Genomic DNA, 26,259 nt, shown 5'->3' with positions numbered 1-26,259 from the left:
ACTCATCTAATCAAGCAGTTGTTATTTGGACTACATGGACATGGAAACAAAAGAGGTAAATGTACATTTAGTGGGTGAAAATTTGCTTAGAAAAAGGCTATTCGCAATCTTAACAACGAATCCATTAATCAAAAGAATAAACCTTTCATTTATCGAAGCTAAACTGTTTTTAATTGCAGAAGAATGGAATGAAAATGGAAGAATTTGTTGTTAAAGAGTAAAAGGACAGATGTTTCGTCTTGGTTTCATGGTTAACGTCTCCGTCTCGGCCAAAAAGAAAGTGAACTAAACGAAAGAAGGATGTGTTTGGCCACATAACTCGGACGGGATGCGAAACGTCGCTCGTTTTCGTGTCCGGTCGACAAACGTACTTCAAAATCCTAGCCAATATCCAACTAAACCATTGGGGTTTCAATTTTCTGACGACAATTTCTCGACCCTGAAGCAAGCGCGACAATCTACGGAAGACGTCGTCACGCAATCCAAGGACGCGACGCCGAACCCCATAACGCGATTTCAGAAACCGTGGGCGTTGGGATTTACATACGATCAAGGGAAGAAAAAAGCCTGAAGAGTCTTTAAAGCTCCAGAAAGTCTATTCCTGCAATTCAACGGCCAAGCAGCAACTCTAGCCTTACATTAATTAAGCGACAAATGTAGTTTTGCATCGACTTTTGGCAGTGGCTTGGTCCGATGTCGGGAAATTCCCGATTTGGCGGACGATCTATTCTTTTTTAAACCGCACCCGGAGCCAGGTATGGGTCGTTAATGCTTAATCCGTTTGGTTTTAAGATATTTGGTCGTCCACCATTTCATTTAACGACAAAGTAGGAGTCGTTTCCTTGCCAATATTTTGTTCTCCGCTAATTATGTTACACGGGTTAAAGGGGAGTGTTGTATTGTCAGAGAATCGCTGACCAGGCCCGACGCGACCACACTCGGAGACATTAAATGGACTCGTCGCTCATAAATCTACATTGTGGGCTATAAATCAGGGTGAGACGGAATCTTCGGACGCTTTTAACAAGATGAAAATGGCGTCTGATCAATGGCTTCCGGCTCTTCCTGCGTCTTCAAGGCCAAGTTTGTACAAGACGTGGACCTGAAACTGAAATGTGCCTTGGGTACTGGAGCTCGTCTTGAGTTTGAGTCCAGGTCTGTCCCGATGTGGACGCATGCACGGACACGCCGCATCCACATTGGGATTAAACTCGGAACTAGAACCAAACTGAGTCTAGATCAGGGCCGTACATGACCAGATTTCTGATAATGATAAACCGAAACGAGAAGCGGATCAGAACGTCTTCTAGAAGCGATAGTACACCAGACATTTTGGACTATTTTCTAGTAGTTGGTGTTAAATTACAACAGGAACTCCAAGAAACTTAATCCAAGCCAAAACCTATTTTGCAAATATATATATTTTTAATCATGAATAAATAATGTTGTTTACTGGTTTAATTCTGCTTTAGACCAGTTTTGATTCTGTGTTAGTCCTGGTTCAGTCCCGGTTTAAACCTGGTTCAGTCCTGGTTCAGACCTGGTTCAGACCTGGTTCAGTCCTGGTTCAGACCTGGTTCAGACCTGGTTCAGACCTGGTTCAGACCTGGTTCAGACCTGGTCCAGTCCTGGTTCAGACCTGGTCCAGTCCTGGTTCAGACCTGGTCCAGACCTGGTTCAGACCTGGTTCAGACCTGGTCCAGTCCTGGTTTAGACCTGGTTTAAACCTGGTTCAGTCCTGGTTCAGTCCTGGTTCAGTCCTGGTTCAGTCCTGGTCCAGTCCTGGTTTAGACCTGGTTTAGACCTGGTTTAGACCTGGTTTAGACCTGGTTTAGACCTGGTTCAGTCTTGGTTCAGTCCTGGTTCAGACCTGGTTCAGTCCTGGTCCAGTCCTGGTTTAGACCTGGTTTAAACCTGGTTCAGTCCTGGTTCAGTCCTGGTTCAGTCCTGGTTCAGTCCTGGTTCAGTCCTGGTTCAGTCCTGGTTCAGTCCAGGTCCAGACCTGGTTCAGACCTGGTTCAGATTTGGATGGGCAATTTTGCAAAGTAATGTTGGTTAAGCATTTTGGATGTTATTTCCCACAAAAATCTAATTTTATCTCAATTTATTGAAACAATGTTGTGCATATTTTGCGCAACCCAAAACTTTGTTTCAGTGGCTGGAAAATGAAGTTGAATTACCCTTAACTACAACATAAGTACATCATTATTTTGACGTCGCGGTCGACTAAAACCACTGAACCACCGACAACGATTCCCTTTCCATCAGAGTCAAAAAAAAGATACAGCTGAATCACGTCCCGCCATTCAAGGAAAAGAAAAGAGGACACAAAGCAGTGACTAAGTTTAAAGGTTTATAACACATTTAAATGCCAAAAAAGCAAATGTGGCTCTTTCAAGTCCTATCAAGAGCGCTTAAAAACCTTAAAAATGCGAGCTCTGAGTCACATTGTGCTAGGTTTAATCACTCTCGACACACATTTCCCTGGAGTTTAAACACCTCGAGTGTTAAAGCTGAGGTGAACAAACAGAGACGCAGTAAAAATAGACTGTGAATGAGCCTCAGAAACACAACTACAACCGCCCTTTCCAGAGTTTGACATCTTCACTACAGTCGTGTGGGACTTTAACTAAAGCTTTAACGTTTGCGTTCTGTTATTCTATTTTGCATTTTTTTTTCTATGATTTAAAAAAAAAAACATACAGCAACAAAATAAAACAAACTGACCTATGCAAAGAAAATATATAACATTAATTTCTTTAGAAAAAATAATAATAATTTGTGCGGTGATTGTGTTTAGTTGATGTTTTTGTATTTTTATTTACTTATTATTATTATATTATTTATCTCTGGTAGTGTTTTGTCCTGTGTTTTATGTTTATTCTTTTTTTTTTAAAGGGCTGAAAGTAACACATAAAAATATTTCAGGGCAAAAAAATAAGAACAAAAAATATAAAATTAAATAAAAAATAAAATAAGAAAAAATAAGAAAAAAATAAATAAGAAAAATTAAGAAAAAATCCCAAAACGATCCCGGTTGCTTTGCTCGGTTTATTGGCTTCTTCATTGGAGGGAGGATGTTTTTGTGTGCGAGTGTCTTTATTAGAGTCTGGGGGAGTGAGAGTGCGGGAGGACAAAGTGGGGGAGGACAATCTAAGCTGGTCGTTCTCGTACAGATGTGGTCGTGATCCTCTGCAAAAGCCGCTAAATATGTGCACGAAAACATCACCCAGAGGAAATGCCAAAGCTCGGGACGTTCTGGAGGAATGTGACGAGCAAACACATTTGTGAAAAGTATTGTGAGAGAAAATATGAAATGGCGTTTTCTTCGGACATGTTTAACAATTTGAGATATTAGAAAAATCCGGTGGAGTCATGAACAGTAGAGCTGCAACGATTAATCGACTATGAAGAAATAAGCGTAGTTGTATTTTGTAGACAAAGGTTCAGTTGTATCATCTGGACGTTTCGACTCTCATCCAAGAGTCATTGTAAATTTGCGAATTTAGACCGGGAAGTCAGATATTTATTCTATTCTCTGGTAAGCCCCGCCCACCGGGCGGGCCCTCCTGAAGTAGAAGAAAAAGTTGTTTGTATCAACAGAAACTTACACCTCTTTGTTTTCTATCAAGCTAGCCTCTTGTTTACTATTAGTCCTTTAACGGGCTAATTAGTCTCACTAACGTCATAATGTACATCATAATTCAAAGTTTACGTAAACCCGCCCTTTTTTGAACGCGATTACGCCGGCCGAAGTTATAAAAGGAAACACGAGGGCGCAATTTAGAAATGACATCGAGCCCTGTCCGGAGGAGGAGGAAGGACAAACAAACGCTCCTCTGTCCTTCAAGGAAACTCCAGCGGATGTCAGCGTTTAGAGACCGTCGACGCAGAGAGAGGACGAGGAAGGGCGGGGCCGCAAAATTCAAGATTCACCACTAGGGTGGGGCCATATGATCTCATTCCCGTGACGTTGATGTGCTGCGATTTGGTCGTTTTCTCTCGAACGGGCTGAAATGGGACTTTAAATGTCAAGATTGAGGTTCGAGTGTCGCGGCAAAACGTGAATAAACCATAAAACGATGAGAAAGTGCAGAGATGTCACTTCCCACAAGACGTTTCTGTCTCTTTTTGAGCTTATTTCTGACGGTTTTCAATCAAAGACGACACGATCGACAGTCTGATGTTGCGTAGTTCCAAAACGATTGCCGTATCATTTTCGGCATCGTCTCCCGCCTCTGTATGTGTCGTGATCGAATCTAAATTGTGATTTGGCTCCAGTGAAATCGTGTTGTTGGCCAGGTTGCACCGTGTAACTCTCAGAGACCTGCTTGCTGTTGATGTTGTTGTTGCCGTTTTGCCCTTGAATGTTCCAAACTACGTCTTGAAAACCTGCGTTCTCGCTTTACATTGGTCTCTACGGACATAAAATGACAGTAAGCTGGATCGTCTCAGAACTGCTCGATTCCCCAACAACTACAACAGCAAACACGCACTTTATAAAATACATATTGGACCAAATGGGGGCCGCAAAGTGATTTCAAGGGGCCCCCAGATGATTGGAAATTGATCATAATCTTAAACGCAGTGGTGAATGTAGATTATTATTACTTTTTCTGATTAAAGCCATTCATCTGGATTAAAATATAGGTCAAAATAAAATGAAACGTTAGACACGAGGCGGGTTTATCACTTTGGGAGTCGCCTACTTTTTAATGTCGAGGGTCAAGAATGCCAAAGGTCGTTATTTTCAGGGTCAACGGTCGAGAACCGCTGGGCGAAATATCCATTCCAGTATTAAATTAAAATCAGGAAAAAAAAATATATTTTTAAATGTATTTGATTTCAACTAGTTGCATTATTTTCTTATTTATTTTACGTTTTGACAGTAATAGCGGCTCAAAGAGGATTCTCCATGAAGTCGCGGCTGATCTCGCTTTATGAGTCTAATCCCGGATAAACTGTGAAAACAGAAACGCGCTTAAGAAGTGAACGGCCGAGCGCTCCACGTGTCAAAAGGTCAAACTAATCTTTAAGACAATTCCTTGGACTTTCGGGCCTGTATGTATGGGCCAGATGTTTAGTACATTTTAATTCAAACTTAATGGATTTTTATCTTATTTGATGCCATTTTATTGAATTTAAGAGTTTATTCTGTGTTTGTTACTGAGAATTATTTGTACTTTGTTATTTGTGAGCTACTGTGTAATTCCCATTGTTTTAAGTACCGATATCTTCAGATAGGGGCGCTATAGAGACAATATTTCTCCGACAGAACACAGGAGATTCTAGTTGGAAGCGTACGATACCTGAGCCGTTATAAGCTGCTTATCTTCGTTTGGAAATTCCTCTTTTAAGCCCCAAAATCTGTGGTCAGATCTGATTATTTTGTCAATACAGATTCAAACATCACTTATGACCCTTTAACCTTCATTGGGCAGTTTGAGCGAATGGATAAATGCAAATAATAAGTATTTTTATGGAAGTTGCACAAACAATATTTCTCAAAAGGTTGAATTGTTGAAGCATTTGGCCTATTTTTTATTTTTGTAATCTGTACTCAAAGATGTTTTCATTGTTTCTTTTAATCCACTTGCGTCCATAGATTTCTCTGGGACAAGTTTTATTCAAATACATTTTTCTCCCGCAGAGACAAAGTAGTAGCACTTTAACACGCACCAAACCTTACAATCTTGTAACTTGTTAGATTTTGACAGATCGTGCAGAAGGATTTGTCGATATTTAATTCTAAACCTGATAAACCTTTTTTACAATTTTCTCATCTCATTTGCTCAAATACTAAACGAGATTTCCAAAATACCTGTTTTTGTATCTAATGTCGACACAAAATGAAGCAAAAAATTCACACTGTCCTAAATGTGTGCAATTACATACATTTTTACACATAAACTGCCTTATTTATATATGAAACAGTCCCAACAATTTGAGATTTCTTCCCGTTCACGTTCAGTGTCTCGCCTTGTTTTAAAAATAGGTTTCAAATAACTCCTTTTGGGGCAGAAAGTTGAGGATTTGAGACCTCGTACAACTTGGCCACTCAAAACATCGTTAATTAACTTTCCAATATGCAGATTTTAATTGTCTTTTTTGCCAAACTGCCAGTCAATCCAAGTCCAACCGCAAACCAATCCTGCAACACTCTGGCATCTCCACATGTGCGTCAGCTGCACCACCCATCGCTTTACACTTCGAGCAGAGGCAGGAAGTGCGTAAAATCTCCTCCCACACGCCCCACTATAAACGCCATGGCGACGGCATTAGCGAACGGAGAGACTTAGAGCCAAAGCCTGTGCGTGGCGGGTTCTTTCCTCGCCCGATGGAAAAGTCTTTGGGATCCGAGCCCATTTAAAACTCGAGAGCGACGTGCAAGAGGTCAGCGCGCTCGGAATGAGCTTAAACCTGTTAAAAACGTTACAAATAATATTCTATTCCACATCATTTAAGAGCTTGAAAACAGATATCAAATTATTGAATGAAAAGCAAAGCCGGGCGGTAAAATTTTTAACTGAAATCACATTAAATTAACGTTATTGTGCATTTTGTGCTCCATGGAAAGTGGGTATCATATTTTCCGGACTATAAGTCGCATTGGAGTATAAGTCGCACCAGCCAAAAAATGCATAATAGAGAAGAAAAAAACATATAAGTTGCACTGGAGTATGATATAAGGTTGCAAGTGTGAAAATAACAAATAATATCACATATAAGTCGCTCCGGAGTATAAGTATATAAGTATAAATATAAGTATAAGTCTCACCCCGGCCAAAACTGTGAAAAAGGTGCGACTTATAGTCTGAAAAATACGGTAATTGTACAGCGAACATCACAAATATTGCAGGATTTTTTTCATTCGTGACTAAATTAAAGTCATGCGAGTTTAATACCAGGCATTAATCACTTTTCACCAGTTTAATGCAATATAAAAATGGTTCAAACAGAGTCTGTAAAACTATGATTGAATTTGTTAAGTCGATTTGAGAGCATCACAAAGTGCGTCTGTGTAACGGCGAGCGTAAGCGTTATAAAAGGAGGCGACTGTAACCTCCAAAAACAACTTGGAAGTTATCTGCCGTTCGAACCAAAACAGTTCAAGCTTTACTCGCAGGGCAGCGTGGTGTCCCAGCATGCTTTGCGGTCTGCAGTGGGGCGGAGAGTGCTGTGGCGTCAATAATTCGATGAGGGGGAAACGTGTGCGATGGAGCGAGCGACACGAGCGGCAGTAACGGGAGGATAACGGAAGAGTTCGGCCAATTCAAACACAATATTCAAATGATGTATGCGTCAAAAATGTGTAGCAAAAAGAAGAAGGTGCTGCATGATTTTGGGAAAGTATTGTGTTTGATTTTAAAGTATTCGAGTAAATAATTGTAGCCTTTAATATTTGATAATTGCACCAGCTCAAAGTTCGATTTACAACTTGTCACAACTTGTGCTGCCCCAAGTGTTTCTGACAGTGAAACATTCCCAAAAGGTCAAAATCTGACTAAACTGACAATAAACTGACTGAATATGTCTAGAAACTGAGTGTGTCCATCTGGTCACAACGCCAGATTCCAGTGGCTAAATATATCTCATACAATGTTGGGTTTTCGTCCTGGGTTTCGTCCTGGGTTTCGTCCTGGGTTTCGTCCTGGGTTTCGTCCTGGGTTTCGTCCTGGGTTTCGTCCTGGGTTTCGTCCTGGGTTTCGTCCTGGGTTTCGTCCTGGGTTTCGTCCTGGGTTTCGTCCTGGGTTTCGTCCTGGGTTTCGTCCTGGGTTTCGTCCTGGGTTTCGTCCTGGGTTTCGTCCTGGGTTTCGTCCTGGTTTCGTCCTGGTTTCGTCCTGGTTTCGTCCTGGTTTCGTCCTGGTTTCGTCCTGGTTTCGTCCTGGTTTCGTCTTGGTCCTGGTTTAGTCCTGGTTTCGTCCTGGTTTAGTCCATGTGTCCATCAATGAGAGAAAACTGCACAAATTAGATATATTTTATGGTCAGAAAGTCTCCAAAACCACAACAAAAACTAACATTTACATCAGTGATAGTCGTTTTAATCAGAGCAAGACCAGAGATATATCAGGTCTTTGTAGAGGATCTGCTGTTGGGCTTAAATCTCTAGCACAGGCCGATCTTTTATTTGGGCAAACCAGCTGCTAAAGAAATATGCATGAAGTGCTAGTTTTTTAATAGAGTCGCGCTGTGAAACTACAACTACTATACTACTATGATACTTAATCCGTTCAATGAGAGGAAGAACTAGAATCATCGCGAAAGGCCGGCCGTTCCCGAGTGTTAGTGTTGTTTGTGTCGCCGTGGCGTCAGCAGATGGGCCACTTCACCAGAAGCTGAGCCGAGTCCAACCGAGCACAACAGAGCGGTTACATCACCTCCACGTGTGAAAGGGGGAGGCCAATAATAAAAACAAGAGAAGAATACGCGAGAGACTGAGCCACGATGCGTCACCCGGCTCCGAGTGGGCTTATAATGGAAGGTCAAAGGTCAAAGGAGGCCGTTTCAATTTGGAGGTGTAAAGAAAAACTGTCCCTTGGTTGTATGTGCCCTCTTTTCATTTTTACACTGCATTAAAAGGTGCCATACTGGATTTTTACAGTCGCAAAAATGTGAAAAATTGTTTGCAGCTACTTCCTGGTTTGGCGGACCAAAAAAAACACTCAATAATTTGATGCAGATGGCACACAGCGGTCTCATTTTGACCCCCAAGAGCTACTTTTGCCAAGTATTTGTACTGGGATAAGGCGCGTTTTACTTAATTACACGAATTGAAAACCGATGCAATCAACGCGTCTAAAGAATGTGCAATAACAAGGACGATATACTACAAGAACTTCATGATTCCCAAACTTTTCAAACTACCGTGAAAAAATATATAAGTATAACCAGGACCAAGAGTGAAACGAAGCCAAACCAGGTCTAAAATACGTGACCCCCAAGCAGTAGAAGTCGTGGTTACAGCGCTACAACTCAAAGCTAACGTTCAACCGCATTTTCTCGAGGTAAACATCTTAGGTCTGTCGAGTGTTTGTAGCTTTAGAGGAAACGGTATTGTCCTCGTGTTTCCGACTCCACTTCCTCCTTATGTTCTCAAGATCGGGCCTTTTCGTTGAACACAATGGTCATTCAGCGCCGCTTTTAACCTCAGGACTCGAGGTCAACGGGTCAAAAGGAGGAGCCGGACTACAGGTCCCGCGAGGGCTTTGGTATTTCATGCTTTTGTACGTCTTTGTATGGAATGTTCTTACTTTATATACACTGTTTGTACGAAAAAGAGTTCCCAAAGAAAAGAAAGAGACACAGGCACTAATATTTGTCAAAAGATGTCAAAAGATTAATTTCATACCAGTGATGCATTATTTTTCCACAGATTGATGACCACTGCAGTGTATGACAACAGCAATGGCCCCAATATAGAACCCTGAGGTACACCCACGCCGACATTTTACTACAAATGAAGACAAAACCGCTTTAAAAACGTACTGTGAATATAAAAATGTCCATGGTTGTGAGCAGAGGGCGTACAGCTTGACTTGCTGTTGTGGAAAATAGGGCTCAGTATCGTTAAGGACGTATTGATTACTTCTCTTATTGATACGACTTATTGACCCGGTCTTCTAACGCTATTCCATGCTGTACTTTTAAAGCAAAAAAAAAAAAAAAAAAAGACAAACTGCTTTACAAGAAGGTTTCAAAAGGTAGTCATCGGAAAACTGTTCGTTAAATCGACAATTTCAACAACCGTCCGGAAGTCCTTTCAATCTGAAGGTACCGGTCTGAGAAGGGCTGTGTAGATTCTAGCCTCTCAGTGTGTCGAGCTGTGTAGAAGGAGACAGCCTCATTATGCAGGACTATTTAAACATTTGTGAATAGAACAAAACACGCCGTTATGCATGATGTGACAAGACGACAAAAATAGCTAAAACATGCAGCGGGAATATGATAATAAGACGTGCCTGGAAATGTCTTAGTTTAGGTTCAGTTATTGCACAGAATGTGGATCAACCATAAAATTAACTGCAAAAACACGGATACCGGATTTTCCGGACTATAAGTCGCACTAGCCAAAAAATGCATAATAGAGAAGAAAAAAACATATACAAGTCACACTGGAGTATGAAATGCGGTTGCAAGTGTGAAAATAACAAATAATATCACATATAAGTCGCTCCTGAGTATAAGTATATAAGTATAAGTATAAGTCGCACCCCGGCCAAAACTATTAAAAAAGGTGTGACTTATAGTCCGGAAAATACGATATATCGCTTTAAATCCTTGTTTGGAAGATTACGTTAGACGTTCCTGGCATTTTTTTAGGTAATTTTACCCGTTTTAAATATAGAAAAACCCCAAAGATGCACAGAGAGAAAGGGAATCACGTCATAGATGCACGAGGTCAGATGGTTGAAGTCCCGTGAGGAGAAGACGAAGGCGGGACGGACCCAAAAGGAAGCCCCCGTCCTGGGCACGAGGGCAGGCGACGTCCGGTGCTGGAGTTACTCGGTGTTGCATCAGCCGCAGCGCGATCCAAATATGTGATTTACGACACTATTTAGCATCAGAGCGCACCCAGACCCAGACCCAGACCCACACCCACACTCAGACCGAGCAGAGGAAGCCACAGCTCAGCCCCAAACATGAGTGAGCATGTCATTATGATGTGGGGCATGAACATGAGGCTATATTTCACTCCGTACAACACTAAAGTAGAAAGAACAGCTGCATTCCGGGTTTGGGATGAAAGAAGTCGAGTGTGACCAAAAACCAAACTTTTTTCATAGTTTTGACCGGGGTGCAACTTATAGTTTATACTATATTTACATACTTATACTGACACTCCGGAGTGACTTATATGTGATATTATTTGTTATTTTCACACTTGCAACTGCATTTCATACTCCAGTGCAACTTATATGTTTTTTTCCTTCTCTATTATGCATTTTTTGGCTGGTGCGACTTATACTCCGGATTTTGTGTGACGATGGAACACGTGGAAAACATCTCATCTGTAGCTCTTCAGTCTTCAATTAAAAATGATGATTCTACCAACTGATGAACAAAAAGTCACTTGTTTATTCACAAAAATCAAGACGTCAACAAGATGAATGTCCAATAATAATAATAATGGGTAATATGAAAAAAATATGAAAAACATTTTAATACGGGAGAGGTATACGTTATTTTCTGGACAGTAGTGTGTGTAGTGTAGTGTATTTTCTGGACACTAAGGCAAATACCGTATTTTCCGGACTATAAGTCGCACCGGTTTTCAGTTTTGGCCGGGGTGCGACTTTATATATTTATACTTATAGACTTATACTCCGGAGCGACTTATATGTGCTATTATTTGTTATTTTCACACTTTCACACGCCAGTGCAACTTGTATACGTTTCTTTCTTCCTCTTCTTATACTCCGGTGCGACTTATAGTCCGAAAAATACGATACTCGATTCTCGACACCGATTTCGATACAGCAACTGACTGACAATTTCAACACAAAAAATTAACAGTTCTAACGACGCTCAAGATCATTTCAAAACGGTTCAAAAAAGGTCAAATTTTGATTTGTTCCTGGGATTGTTTTAGTATTAAAACTAGACACGAGTATTGATACTAAAACAATCTTATAAAACAATAAGACAATATTTGACTTTTTTGGTCTTGATTAGCATCCGATTTTCGATACCTTTGACGACCATCCTGTACACTGGTTTTAAAGACTGTTTTGATGCTAGGGCTCGACGATACTGACTCACGATACTAATACTCAGGCGATATTTCAACAAAGCATCAGGAAAGTGCTAAAATGTGCCTATAATTGTCTTGGTTGAGGTTCGAGCATCGCACAAAACACAAAAGGACCATAAAATGAGCCAAAAAAGTGCAGATATAACACTTTATACCCTTGAAGTTGACGTTACAATCGCGATATACATTTTCCAATAAATCTACCAGTTCTATTCGAAGGCAATCCTGAAAAAAGTCGACTCTGGAATCTAGAATCTGTTTTTTATCAGCGGCGTTTTCGTGCGAGAAGCGTTCGAGCGGTGCCCAAAAGAACCCCGTCCAGAACCACGTGCCTCCATCTGTCCCTCTGTAATCAGATAACCAGCCCCGAGGACAACATCACATGACACGGACTGAGAAGTGAAGTGAAGTCATCTGAGCGCAAAAGGACCCGTAATGAAGGTCTCGACGTTGACAAATGTGGCTTTGATTCGAGGATCAAACGCGGCGAATGCGACGGACGATCAGACGCTGGGAAGACGAGTTCGCGGCGTGAGAAAGAAATGTCCAGAAGGGACGAAACCCTTTTGTAAATGTATTAAAAGTACAGAAAATTTGCTATAAATAATGAGCTATTCTTCTTTCTTTGGAATTGGTGAGAGTTCACGAGTTGAACGGTGTTTCAGAAGTCTTGTTTAGTGTTTTCTTGACCTTTTGTGGTTGAAACGTTGGACAATTGGTCGATTCAAAACAAGAAAGTCCAAGGTTCCTGGTTCCTAAGAGCGGCGTTTGCATGTTCTCCCCGTTTCTTTGTATAATTTAGCGTTTAACCCAAAGAAAAGTGTCAAATGTCAAAATGTCAAATGTCTTTCTCCAAAGTTTGAACTCTGAGACGAGAGAAAGGAAAGACAGAAAAGGAATACAAGGAGAAAAGAGAATAGAGTGAAAAGAGAAGAGAGAAAAGGGGGATAAAAAGAGAGAGAAAATGAGAAAAAGAAGAGAATGAGAAGAAATAGAAGGGAAAGAAAAGAGAAAAAGAAAAGCAAAAAGGGAGAGAAGAGAAAGGAGAGACAGAAAAGGAGTACAAGGAGAAAATAGTGAAAAGAGACGAGAGAAAAAGAAGAGAATGAGAAGAAATAGAAGGGAGAGAAAAGAGAAAAAGAAAAGCAAAAAGGGAGAGGAGAGAGAAAAGAAAGACAGAAAATTAGGAGAAAAGAGGGAGAACAGAAAGTGAAAAGAGAGAAAAGAGAAAAAGACGAGAGAGAAAAAAGAGAACAAGAAGGGAGAGAAAAGAAAGAAGGGAGAAAGAGAAAAGAGGAGAGAGAGACAAAACGGTAGAAAAGGAGAAGGAAAGAGTTAGAGAAAAAGATGAGAGGTGCAGGAAACGAGAAGGGGAGAAAGAAGAGAAGACAGGGCAAAGAGAGAGAAAGAAAGAGTGAGAGAGGTAAAGAGAGAGAAAGAGTGAGAGAAAAGCTGCTCCAGACCACATGTTTTAAAAAGAATTGGCTGTAGAACTCGATTAAAAAGATGATAATTGACAATAACTAATGACTAAATCTCAAACGTGTAAATAAAAGGCAGATTTTATTTATGGCTTTCAATGTTGAAGCCAAAAATAGTCTTGATTTAGACTCGTTTTGACTAGAAAATTAAAGAATGTAATTTTTTGGGTCTTGATATTCCTGAATGTTCCTCCATGTGTTAAAACTAGGGCAATATTGACAAAAATGAACATCTAGATTTTTTTTTTTTGGAGCGTCCTGATGATGATATTCAGTTGATATTATGATACGTGTTAAAATATGCCTTTAAACGCATTAGTTGAGGTTTGATTATTAGAAATATGTGAAATGTCTGTAGAATTAACCACAAAAGTGCACAAAAAAAACACATTTTTTACCATAAAACAATATACTCGATGTTCAAAGTTCTTCAAAACAACATTCACGATATCTGAATTTTTATATATTGTCGTCTCCTCTAAAAATCCCAATAATATCAATATAGCAAATATTCCAATGTTGTGCAATTCTAATCTGCAGTAAAAAAGGACGTTTCACTGGTGTAAATAATGTAAGTAAGTCAGAGTCCAGAGTCGACAGGGAACTCGCTTTCCGTTACGCAAGAGACGAACCGCTTCAGGTAGAAACTTCCAGCGCTCGTCCTCTCTCCATTCTCTCTCTCCTCTCTCTGTCCTCCCTCTGTTTTCTGCATCGGGGGGATCATATTTATGCCTCCAAACGCCACACAAAAGGCCTGAGCTCCGACTGCCCACAAAACGCACAGTCGCTGGCACGTTACGCAATGGCACCGGGCGAGAGGCACTCAAGAAACCAGCTTATGTAAGAGAATGAGAGGAGGAAGAGGAGGAAGAAGAGAGAGACACTGGAGGAGAGAGAGGCTGGAGGAGAGAGAGACTGGAGGAGAGGGATGGGAAAAGGAGAAGGAAGAGAGAGGGTAAAGGGGTAGAGGAGAGAGGAGAGAGAGAGACTGGAGGAGAGAGATGGAGAGAAAAAAAAGCGAAAGGAGGGAGGGAAGAGAGAAAAGAAAAATTGAGTCCAAAGAGAAAGGAGTGGAAAGAGAGAAGAAAGAAGGGTAAGACAAGCGCGAAAGGAGAGAATGAGAAGGGAGAGAAAGGAGAGGGGGGAAAGAGAAGAAAACATAAAAGGGAGAGAAAAGAGAAAAGAGAGAAAAGACAGAAAGAAAAGGAGTACAAGGAGAAAAGGGAGAGAACAGTGAAAAGAGAAAAAGACGAGAGAGAAAAAAGAGGGAAATAGAATGAGAAGGGAGAAAGAGGAGAGAGAGTCAAAACGGTAGAAAGGAGAAGAGTTAAGAGAAAAAGACGGGAGGTGTAGAAAACGAGAAGGGGAGAAAGAAGAGAAGACAGCGCAGAGAGAGAAAGAGAGAGAGAAAGAGAGAGAGGTAAAGGTCTCGGGAGCAGAAACAGGAGGTGAAGGAAACTGAAAACGCCTTTTACAGGTAAAAAACGAAAGAAGTGCAAAAACGTCAAATAAAACTCTCCTTATGCAGGTTTTTTTTACATTTATTTGACACAAGTTTAGCTGTTGCACTGTACTATTGTGTATTAGTTCAGTTGTGTACTCAGTTTGGTTTACTTTATGAAGAACTTGAATTTTTCTGTCTTTCCTTTGAAAACACCAGATTTTTGCGCCCGATTTACCTACATTTATTCCAGAGGTTACGTCCAGACAGTTACTCTTTTGTCAAATACTTTTTTTTGTAATATCATGCACTGCGTTGTACAGTACTTTTATTTGAGTAATACCATTTTGAAGTAACTCTACACCACAGCCGATTGCTAACGGTCAAAAACGTGCGTAAAAACAGCACGCGGAAGTACAGCGTTATTGAACTTTACAACGGTTTTTCGAGGATTTTTCTCAAACCGAAAAGCAAATCACAACACGGTTTTTAGGTTCCGGGGGTTAAGTAAAGGGTCAAAGTTAGGGCCGTGTTTTCTTTTATTCTTGACATATTTCGCTGACAAAAAATGACATTAACGCCACCGGAAACCAAGATCCCGACACACCAAACTTAGCATTCTGCCCGGTCGTCCTCCCGTCTCATAGGGCACTTTACACGGCGTCCACTCGGGTCGCTTTGGACACCGCTCTTTGTGCAGACGCATTTTCAGACGTGGGAAACTCTCGACCATTCGAGTTCGGTCGGGTGAAAAGTCCGTTGTGGCGAAGGGGTTTTCTGTGGAGGCCGTGTGAATGGAGATGTCCTTTCTCATTAGAATGCATGAGACGCTAAGGATGGCCACGAAAAGACATCGGGGAGACAGGAATTTATAGTTCGGGGGCGAGAGAGAGTGGACGTTAAAAGAAGAACCTGGGCCAGACCCAGACGAATCGTCAATGGGAGAAACGAGACTGTTAGCGGCAATTTGGAGCTTAGTTAATTCAGCTTTATTCAGATTCAGAGTTAAAGTGGCGTGACGGTTTCTCCTGTTTTTTATGATTATTCGCGGTGTAGAACCTGTGGTACATATTTATCGTAGTTTTGCGTTCACGAAGTTGCAGTTTGTGAAGAAATTTGGCAAAAATTCTAAGCGTTAAAAAGACAGGAAGTTGTGTTGCGTTCGGAAGCCGAATCCCTCTGTGATGTCATCGATGTGCGACGTGACACAGACGATTCACACGGGACGGACACACTTTTCTGACAGTTTAAATGATTAATCGACAAAATAAAGGTGTTATCTGGTTTTATTGTGTGTCAGATCAGAACTGTTGTGTCATTTTTATGGATTTTGGTTCTTGTTTACAGTTTGGTTGCTAGGAAACAGTTGTGGAATGTCATATTTGCTGCTCATGTCCAAACAGGAAGTAGCATATTTACAAGAATGGGGACAAATGGACAAAATGTTTAAATATAAATTGTATTCACTGGGTTTTAGTGAAATGTGCACTTTAACCTTCACCGTTTAATTTTAGAATTATGACAAATTATGGCTGCAACTATCAATTATTTAAGAAGTACAATAATTTCTAGTGTACATTGAGACTTTTTAAACCCATTTTCAACCAAATAAATGTTGAATATGGTGATTGATTTTTTTTTTTTTTTACATTTTGATTCAATACGCATTTGTAATAAAAAAAATACTGAATGATTATGACAAACAAATCTAAAAAACGTATCACAATATCACCGCTCGATCACAATTTCAACACAATTTTGACCCAAAACAAATAAAAATGGCTTTCAATATCAATTTCCTGAACACGAACAATACAAACTCTTTGAATCATTCCCATTAAATATTAAAAAATAGTCCAATTTATTTCTCCAAACTTTGAAATCAGCTCCCAAAAAGACCCAACTGACGATCCAAAATGACTAAATCCTGATTAAAATTTCATGAATTCCAATAAACCCGAGTCACCGCGACGCAGCTGTGAAACGGGCAAACGGGAAGTCGTAAAAACCATTCCTGAAAGTCCAAACCCTCCCAGGCTGTGGTTTACCATCGCCTTCTGGGGGGGAAAAGATGCAAAGACGAGCTTGTTTTGTCGTGTCCGGGTGCGGCGGCAGCTGAAGGAGCAGGTGGAGACGGCCAATCAGAGCCGAGGAGTGCGAAGAAATCAAAAGGCGCGACCCGAGAATAGACTTCAAAAGGGTCAAGGGTTCAGCTGTCCATACCCTAGCATGTTTAACAGTCAGGATGTAGCGTTTGTCGGCAAGACTTTGGCGACGCAAAAAAACGCATTTGGACATAATTTAGTGGAAGTTTAGGGCAGTTATCGCAATAGAATCGCAATTTTGAACGGACGCTCGGGCCGGGAATCTTAGGGTCCCTCACGATTGGATGCGATACACGGCTCACGATACGATAATATCACGATTTTGCGATAAATGCGATAATCAATATATATTTTTAGATAGGATTTGAATTTTTTTTTAGATAGGATTTTTTTAGATAGGATTTGAAAACACCCCGTCTAAATTATTTTGTCCGGGGGTACGGGGGGCGACTATGCGAAATAACGAGTCGCTTCGGCATTCTCCGGACCACGGCTCGGCAGCGTTTTCACCTGTAAACAGTAAACTGTCATGGCGGACTATTGTCAAATGCTTCCTGGCCCAATTTAATGATAATATTCCCTTTTTTTCTAAGATTTATTAATAAAATGGCCGTCCCTGCACTTGAAAATGCTCGTCCACATTTTAAAATACCCCGTCCAAAATACGGGAAGACGGGTCTCTATCTAAAAGCCTGACATATCGCTCATGATATTCTATGATACACCACTATTTTTAAAGAACCCGATACATTTTAACATTTTTCTTTGCTAAACCGCGACCTGCAAAAACCCACAATGAAACACGCCCATTTTAATCATCAATAAACAGTCGAAACGTCACATGTTTTGCATAAACAAGTTTCCTATCTTTAAACAAGCAACAAAATTGAAGAGCGGTAGCAAAATAATTCGGGGAAATTATACTAAATCGATACGGCAGCCCACTATATCGATGCTGTATCACCAAGTTTAGCATCACGATATATTGATATTTTGGCACACCCTTAATGGACGCAAGTTTGGGTCAGTACAAACATGCCCTGAAGTACATCGTCAGTTAATTTTAGTCATCTTCTTGCTACGATTAAAATGTCCAATAATTAGAATCGCTAATTTAATCGTGGTCGCAAAATGCCGTCTTGAAAAATCTCAGTTTGGTCGTTTTCAACCGCAAATGGTTCAACTTTAATGTACGCATTCAATCGTTTCGTCCTTACACTTTTTCTTGGACAAGACAGTGAGCGTTCTGAAGGCGAACCGGTGATCTTTTTGTAGTACAATAAGATTTGAGCTCTAGAGGGTCAGATACGCAACTTCATTATCGAGAGAAATGAAGGTACAATAGTGTTTCGTCCTGCAAGCTATACAATTCTTAATACTGTACGTTTAAAAAAGGGTTTATCAAGATTGATGATTGTGTATCCAAGTGTTACATTACCACCACCTACTGTAGTTGTACGTCTTCAAAGTATGTGTTTATATGCTATACCGTAAAAAAAAAAGAGAAAGCGGGAGAGAGAGAAAAAGATGGAGAAGGAGAGAGAGGAACCAGTCACTGCAAAAGAAGAACAGGTTTTGGGTTTTGGAAAGGTGTAAAGCTCCAGGCGCTCGCTCGCGGAAGAGAAGGGAATGCAGTAACGTGATCGCGGAGCCAGTGGGCGACGGAGAACTCCAACGCCGAACGCACGGTCCACAGAATGTCCGAGAGTTACACAAGAAAAGGCTTTGAAGCAGCGGTGGATTCTAGGCAGAACAGGAACGTTTTCTTGAAGATATCCGAGATTTTAAGATCAAGTTAGAGGGGCACGGGCAGATTGTTGAAATGTCGGTAGTTTCAAAGAAATTCATCAAAAACGGCTTTCAATATTAATGCCCTGTACGTATCATTGACTGTACAGACTTTTAATTATCGCCGTTCAACATGAAAAACAGTCTTCTTGCGCCATCTCCTTCTTTCTCAAGATATGCTCCGTTTGAATATTGAGAATTTTGTTGATAAAAGAAAATACTGGGGGAAAAAAGACTATTTAGAGCTGAAAATGCTGTGAAAGTGATATGTTGGCATTTTTCTGGACAATTGTACAGTCATTTCACATTTGTCTTGATATTTAAAGCAACACTGCGTAACTTTGTAGAGTCACCTGCACAATTCAACGGAAATAGAAAGTTAAAACCATATTTTGGGTCATTCTCTGTACAGACAGTTAAGATTTTAAGACATAGTATGGAATATTATAGCCAAAGGAACTGCAAGAAGAAATGTTACGCGATGGGGCTTTAAACATCGACAAATACCTGCACCTTTGTGTTGGATTGACGTACTATAATCTGAATATTGTTCAAATTTAAAACCGTTTTCAAAAGATGTGAATATTTGTCCAGCTCTACATCGTGGATAATTCTCTTCCATTTTTACAAAATTATCAAAAGGTAAAAGTGAAATAAATTAAACATAAAAATACGCCAATAGGGCTGCACAATATTGGAAATGATTGCAATATGAATGTCTTGTACTGCAACATAAATATGAATGTAAAATTTGAATATACTTCTTTGGCACAATCATTTCAGTTACGTTAAAATACGTTCACGCTTTCATGTTTGATATTTTTTTATGAAAATTGTGAGTAAAATCCGTCTTTTTCAATGTTTTCATATTAAAAACCTTGATGTTATTGTGACAATTTGGGTACATCGAGAACATTCTAGTGGGAAAAACGACTCATTTAACACAATCGTTTCTAGTGTTCTCTCTTCTTGCACTGGAAACACCTCGACTCCTGCCACTTCTGCCCCGATCACAACTTTCCCCCTCAAAACCCGCCCATTCTCGCAGCGTACTTTTTTCCCCTCGGTCCTATTTTCGCCGCCTGTAATTCCCCATCCCGGTCACGGCGGATGCAGGCGCGCTCCGTGGACACACCCCTCCCAAAATAACTCTGCGCGCGTTACATAAAGAGCAGCGCACGTCTCTGTGGCAAGCTCTGACTCACGCCGTCCGCTGTGGTACCATCAAAGCTGCGGAGGCGCAAATTATCAGGTCGAATTAGCGTTGGCATTTTCATAATATATGCAAGATGCGTATCGGGGTTGTTCTTGGTTGTGCCTGAACTACAGCGACGTTTCTTACAATCGGACTGCAATTTCTTGGATAAAGTCCGTCTTGTTTATGTTGAGGAAATTAAGTTTGAAGGCCATATTCAGTTGTTTTTTTATAAGACAAAAATAAATTTGATCAAGATGAGAAAAATATGTCCTGGTTATTCATTCAATTATTTGGTGGTAAATTAACTGCAGCTTCCCTGGGGGAAACTGACGTGAGGTTGTGAGTAAGTCTCAAGTCTTTCTGTGCGAAGAGCAAAAAATGTAACACAAAAGCACGAAAAGGGTCGATCCGCACGACGAAAGATGTTTAATCACAATGCTCACCACGGTCACTTATTAGGGCGCAGCTCTGCATCAGACAAGTTTACGAGTCAAGTCATCAAGTCCGAGTCAAGTCATCAAGTCCAATTAATCTAGTCCAAGTCATCTAGTCCATACTGGCATCAAGTCCAAGTCAAGTCATCTAGTCAAGTCATCTAGTCCATACTGGCATCAAGTCCAAGTCATCTAGTCAAATCAAATCAATTTATTTTTGTAAGGCCAAAATTCACAACAGCAGCTGCCTCTGAGGGCCACACAGAGAAATGAATCAACAATGTCTGTGGTGGCTAGTCAAGTCATCTAATCCATACTGGCATCAAGTCCAAGTCAAGTCATCTAGTCAAAGTCAAGTAATCTAGTCCATACTGGTGTCAAGTCAGTCAAGTCATGTGGTAATGTAACACTTGGATACCAACTAGGGCTGGGTATTGCCAAGACCCTCGCGATACGATACGTATCCCGATACTTGTATGTCCCGATACAATTCCCTCATTACGATACGTATCCCGATACTTTTTTGAAAAAAGGGTCTTAAAGTTTACGAAAAGGGCATTTGTTTTGAAAATGCATGCATTTTCATGTTTATCCACAAAGCTAAGCCAAGCAATGCAAAGAACACATTCAAGTAAAGTTGCCAAACAATTGGCAAGGTCTGTGTAATGTGTGTTATGTGTGGGAGTCTGTTGACCCCTGTTTGTGTCTTTATGTTGTTGTTTTGGTCTTAAAATCCAGTTTCGTCGGGTCGGGCTCGGCACTAAGCTAAGTAGCGCTAGCGCGGAAGTGGCCGCGGCTAACGCTAACCGGCGCTCAGCGGGGCCCTGTTGGATAGTTGTATTGTTAATCCGCTCGGTTTTATTGTTTAACCGTTCGGTTTATGTAGTGTTGAGTAGGGAAGATGTGTGTGATGTTGGTGTCAGGTTTGTGTCCGTTTTTTTGCCTCCGGTTCAGCTGTTATGGTGGCCTCGGGGCTGTGTTAGCTCCGGGGCTAAAATGGCAGTCTCGGGGCTAAGTTAGCTCCGGGGCTGTGTTTAATTTGTATAAAATAAAGGGGTGAAAGGAATGAAATCAATGAAAAAGGAAATCAAATAGAATGGAAAAGGGAGTAGCGACGTTTCGAGCCAAAAGCTCTTCTTCAGGCCTGTGTACACGCTGGTGCACGGTGTGTGTCTGTCTCAGTAGTTCCGCGCTGTTTACCGCCCTCTACAGGAGGGAGCTTCTAAACGGCCGCCCGGACAATTTTTAATAAATTAACGTTATTGAAAAGTATCGATAGCCCGTGACGATATATCGCCGTATCGATATTTTGAACACAGCCCTAATACCAACCGCCATAAAACAACAACAACAACAACATCTAATCCAAGTCATCAATTTCGAAGTCATCAAGACCAAGTGAATTCAGATCAATGTATCGAGCAGAGAAAACATCTAAAAGGAAAAGCAGAAACTAATTTACTACAGATTAGCGTTTGGGACGAGCTGGAGAAGATTTGAGTAAGAAAATGTCACACGAATGGAAATGATGGAAATGAATCTTTTAATTACTTTTTTTTTTGGACATGTCATGTAGTAACCCAAGTCTGACTCAAATTCAGGTCATAACTTACAAATCCACACCCCCCGATCACCACACTTTCACTCAATCACACGCCACATCCTAAATAGCGCTGCAACCAGTAATGACAATAATATTGATTTGTCAACTCGGGGGGGAAAAAAACACATGTCAAAATACCTTTAAGAGCAAAAACAGCTGCATTACCAAATCCAAATCAATAATACTTTGTTTCTTTGTAAATACTGTCTCTCTAGCCACCACATTTCACCCTTTATTTGGTTAAAAATGTCACACACTGAATAATCTTCCGTTGCAGCCCTGCTCCAAACACAGATACGGTTGAACATGCTAGCTTTTCTGTGGATAATACAGTTTTAACGCCGTGTACTGTGGAACATTTAAGTGGCATTCCAGCAGAAAAGGCATTTGTTTCATCTCCATAATGCGGTCCCGCGTAACAGAAGCAAACAAACATCGGAGTCGCGTTCTGCCTCCGGACGAGCGGCAGCTGCGCACGCTCCCGCCGTTGCGTAATCCGACTTCCATCCATCCTCTCGCGTAATCGACTCTGACCCCGTGACGAATCAAAATCGCGATGCGTGTGAAGCGGAAAAAGGATGCGCTCGAAGCAACAACACTGTCGGCAGCGAGGTAGCCGAGGTCTGCGGTGGGAAAAGAATATCTGTTTTGAAAAAAAAGACACGGCGGCGCGGCCATAATTTGTGTTTATCTTTTTTTTTGGGCTTAAGCTCTTCTAATCCCTTCGCTGGGAACGTCTGCTGAGCTCAAACGTTACATCTTTACTCATCTCGAATTGCTCTGCCCGAGTTACGTCTTCACTTGCAACGAGGGATGTCAAATTGTAGTGTAATTGTTATTATTGTGATTATTGCGGTTTAAGGGTTGTACACGGTTCTTGACACGACGAAAACAACTATAAAAATAGTATCTGGGGATGTTAAGATTATCAGGTTTATCAATAATTGTCACAAAATAAACGTAGGATCCCAAAAATATTCATCGTGACAATTTTAGAAGCAAAATTAAGTGTTTTTCGTTCAATCTATTATCGTCTAAAAAATAGAGCTAAATGTTAATAACTTTCTTTAATTTTCTTTATTTTGTCTTTCGGAAAGTTCAATTTGGTAAAGCCAGTCACAAACTTGAGGAACAGTAACGTGTTAGGCCACAGGAATGAAAGAAAGTTAAAGATTTGACTGTCTTTTGGTCTCAGAAATCATGAAAAATCGTTAAATCGTGATGTTTTTCCTCAGAATAATCGTAAATTGTTGACATCGTGACATCCCTGATCCTGCATTTTCTTTCGTTCTTGTCGTCTTCGCGCATTAACCGCTCCACAGTACGTAACCTGCTGTATGAAAACTAACTTTACGAATGATACATTTTAGACAAACTGCAACATTTTTACATTTGGGTTAACTTGCTGAGGAAAAGCTGAACAGAAATGACTTAATTTTGCTTCTAAAATCGTCACATTTCTTTTAATTGAACTAAAAAAAGACTCAATTTTGTCACTTTTCTACAAATCGTCCAAAAATGTCAAGGATCGTAACACCGCAGAGGTTCCAAACGATCTGGTCGGCCGCGGCGTGGGGCATCTCGGCGCGTTCGCGGACCAACTGTCAAAACTGGACCATCACCAAACATAACAAATCTGAGACTCTCGGCTTTCCAAACGGCCCAAAGCGAGAAACGACTGACGCGAGTTTAAGCGCTTTGGACCGCGGCGGGAAGATTAGCAAAGGACTGGACGGTTGCAGTAACTTATAATACCGTAAAATGCATGCACCAAAAATGCATAATCGAGACGAAAAAACATATATAAGTCACACTGGAGTATAAGTCACATTTTTGGGGGAAATTTATTTGCTAAAATCCAAGACCAAGAACAGACATTTAATCTTGAAATTCAGTTTAAAATAATAACAGATTAGAGAACATGGTGAATAGGTGTGCGTATGCTAACGCTAACACCTTCAGCTACATGAGGCACAGACAGAACTGTGGTAAGTGTCTGGTATGTTAACGTAACATATGAACAGTTATTCAGATAACTATAGCATAAAGAACATGCTAACAAGTTTACCAAAGCATCAGTTTTACCCCAAATCACTAAATCCATTGAATTCTTCTTCCTCTGTGTCACTTCTAAACAACTCCACAAACTCCAGAGGTAGAGGAAGTGCAGATTCTTCTTCTGCGTCGCTTAGAGCCTAGAGCGCCCTCTTGTGGTTGTCAGTGTGAAAATAACAAATAATATCACATATAAGTCGCTGCTGAGTATAAGTCTATAAGTTTAAATATAAGTATAAGTCGCACCCCGGCTAAAACTATGAAAAAAGGATAACCCTAACCCCTGCGACTTATAGTCCGGAAAATACGGTAATTTCCTCTGCAAACAGCAAAACATCTCAACTTAATGCACACCAGGACTTTTGCAAACTTGTCCTGAAATGCGTGTGATTCTTGCGTTAGCTTAGCAGTTCGTTTACTCTTTCAAATGCGAATTGAACCGTCATTTTAAAAAGTTAATTTCAAATCTAACATGATAGTTCCAAAAGCCCCAGTTTAGACCCAAATATTAGCTCGTTGCGCGTCTGTTTACACTGCTTTCCCAGCTACAAGTTTCCCAAAGTCCTTCCCGGTCAATCATTACAAGTGCGACTGTATTTCGGAAGGAATGCCGAGAACTAGGTGAGACATTCTTCAAACCCGGCACGTTGCTGTAACCTACATTCTGAAAGCGCAGGTCAGGAAAACGCTTCACGTCAAAACACATTTGGGGAGTAATAAAAGGGCAAAGAAGCACAAATGACAAAGCCATCCACGCAACGGTTGTAATTTAGACACGGCAAAAATGCACAAAACGAAGGTAACGTATGATTCGACTGGGATTTCAACGTTTTTAAGCCGTTTGTCTCGTGCCAGCACAAAAACATCAACAAGAAAATCAACTTGACACAGATAACAGGACAAAAAACTCAATGTGATTCAAGCTGACACAATAAAATCAATAAAGGAACAAAGAACTAGACAGTGCATTGTTTATTTATGAGGGCTGCAACCAACGATTAATTCAGAAGTCGACTAGTAAGTGATTATTATTTTATTTTTTATTTTTTTGAGTCAAACTATTATTTCTATTGTACAATGAGATGTTTTAATTACATTATAAACCAAATAAAGGTTTAAATACAGCGACTGGCAGCTTCTGGTTGGAGAGGACTTACAAATAAAGTGCATTTCCAATGAAAATAACAAATAATCTATCATTTTTTAATTTATTTTTTAACATTTTGATTTAATAACGCTGTCGTCTTCGGTACAAAACGTATTTTAACATGCGTTTTGGATTCTGCACAGTCCAGATAACGCTTTCAACGATCAAAATTACGATTATACTAAACGTCGACGAGTCATTCCGATTAATCGTTGCAGCCCCACGACTAAAAACAAAGACACGTGCGATAACGGCTCAAACGCTTTTTACGGTTTTAAGACACGGGACAGATTCATAAATAACGCACAACCGCGCGGGGTTAACGACTCTCAAAAAAACGGTTAAAAACGACTAAAACGACGGTTTAAAAATCGCTTTAGCTCCCGCCGGGGCTCGAGCATCGTTTCATTCAAAATAAAAGCCCCCCTAGAACACGCGCGTTTACGCACCGAAGTACACGGTCTTCTCGCACTTGGGGCACTTGGAGGCCATGGTTGGTCCTTTAGGGTCCTTTGGGGTCTCTGGCGGCGGGTCGCGGCGGGTCCTCGGGGCGTTTTTTGGGGGAAATGCTGTGGCGGTGCACGTTCTCCCGTTGTTTTGGTCCGTGTGTCTCTCCCGCTCTCTCAGTCCGGGCTCGCGCACAGTAGCCACCGCGAGGGAGGAGGAGCCAGAGGTTGGTCACTGGCTGGACGGCCCCCCCTGCTCATTTGCATACAGCCCCGCCCCTTGTTGGCATAGAGAGCGAAAGGATGGAACGCTAGAGTTCCGGTTCACGTGGTGCGCTACGGCCGCACGCGCGGCTGTTAAAGGGCGCGCGGCAGGAGTTTTTTTTTTTTAAATCATTTTCTAATTATGACGTCATTTTCTAATTATGACGTCATTTAGTGTATTTGTACGTTGTGAATATAAATGATAGTTTTACGCCAATCGAAGAGCTGTTTGTGCCGGAACGCTGAAAAATGTGTAGAAAATGGCAGGAAGTGACATCATACCAGGGATTCTTGCTCCATCCAAAGTTTGTGCATAATTTACACAAACTTTTTCGCTTTTTCCATCTCATATATTTTTATTCGTCAAATTAAAAACAAATTGTGACATTAGATTTAGATAGGGTTTTGGGGTTATTTCTTGGTCATTTCCTTGGGTGATGTCATCAGCTACAACCAGGAAGTAAAATTACAATCCTAAATAAATTGCTATTATGGGATAAAATGTGTGCAATTCTTTTTTTTTGTGTTCTCGTTCGGGGTTGCGG

The 26,259-nt window shown here is 40.8% G+C and overlaps 1 protein-coding gene across 1 annotated transcript in view; it reads right to left on the bottom strand.

Annotated features, from left to right (window-relative positions):
• The window catches only part of crip2 (cysteine-rich protein 2), a 59,000-nt gene extending 33,458 nt beyond the window's left edge, over window positions 1–25,542 (bottom strand). Inside the window, exon 1 of the mRNA XM_072458328.1 lies at window positions 25,454–25,542. Within this exon, the coding sequence (XP_072314429.1) occupies window positions 25,454–25,496 (43 nt within the window). The 5' untranslated portion in view covers window positions 25,497–25,542. The remainder of the gene's footprint in view (window positions 1–25,453) is intronic.
• Between the last annotated feature and the right edge of the window lie 717 nt (window positions 25,543–26,259).

Source organism: Eucyclogobius newberryi, unplaced genomic scaffold (assembly GCF_026437365.1).
Source record: "Eucyclogobius newberryi isolate DKJ021-1_F unplaced genomic scaffold, fEucNew1.0.hap1 SCAF_21, whole genome shotgun sequence".
Taxonomy (NCBI): Eukaryota; Metazoa; Chordata; class Actinopteri; order Gobiiformes; family Gobiidae; genus Eucyclogobius; species Eucyclogobius newberryi.
The sequence above is the reverse complement of the archived record's forward strand: the minus strand, read 5'-3'. Positions and strand labels throughout refer to the sequence as shown.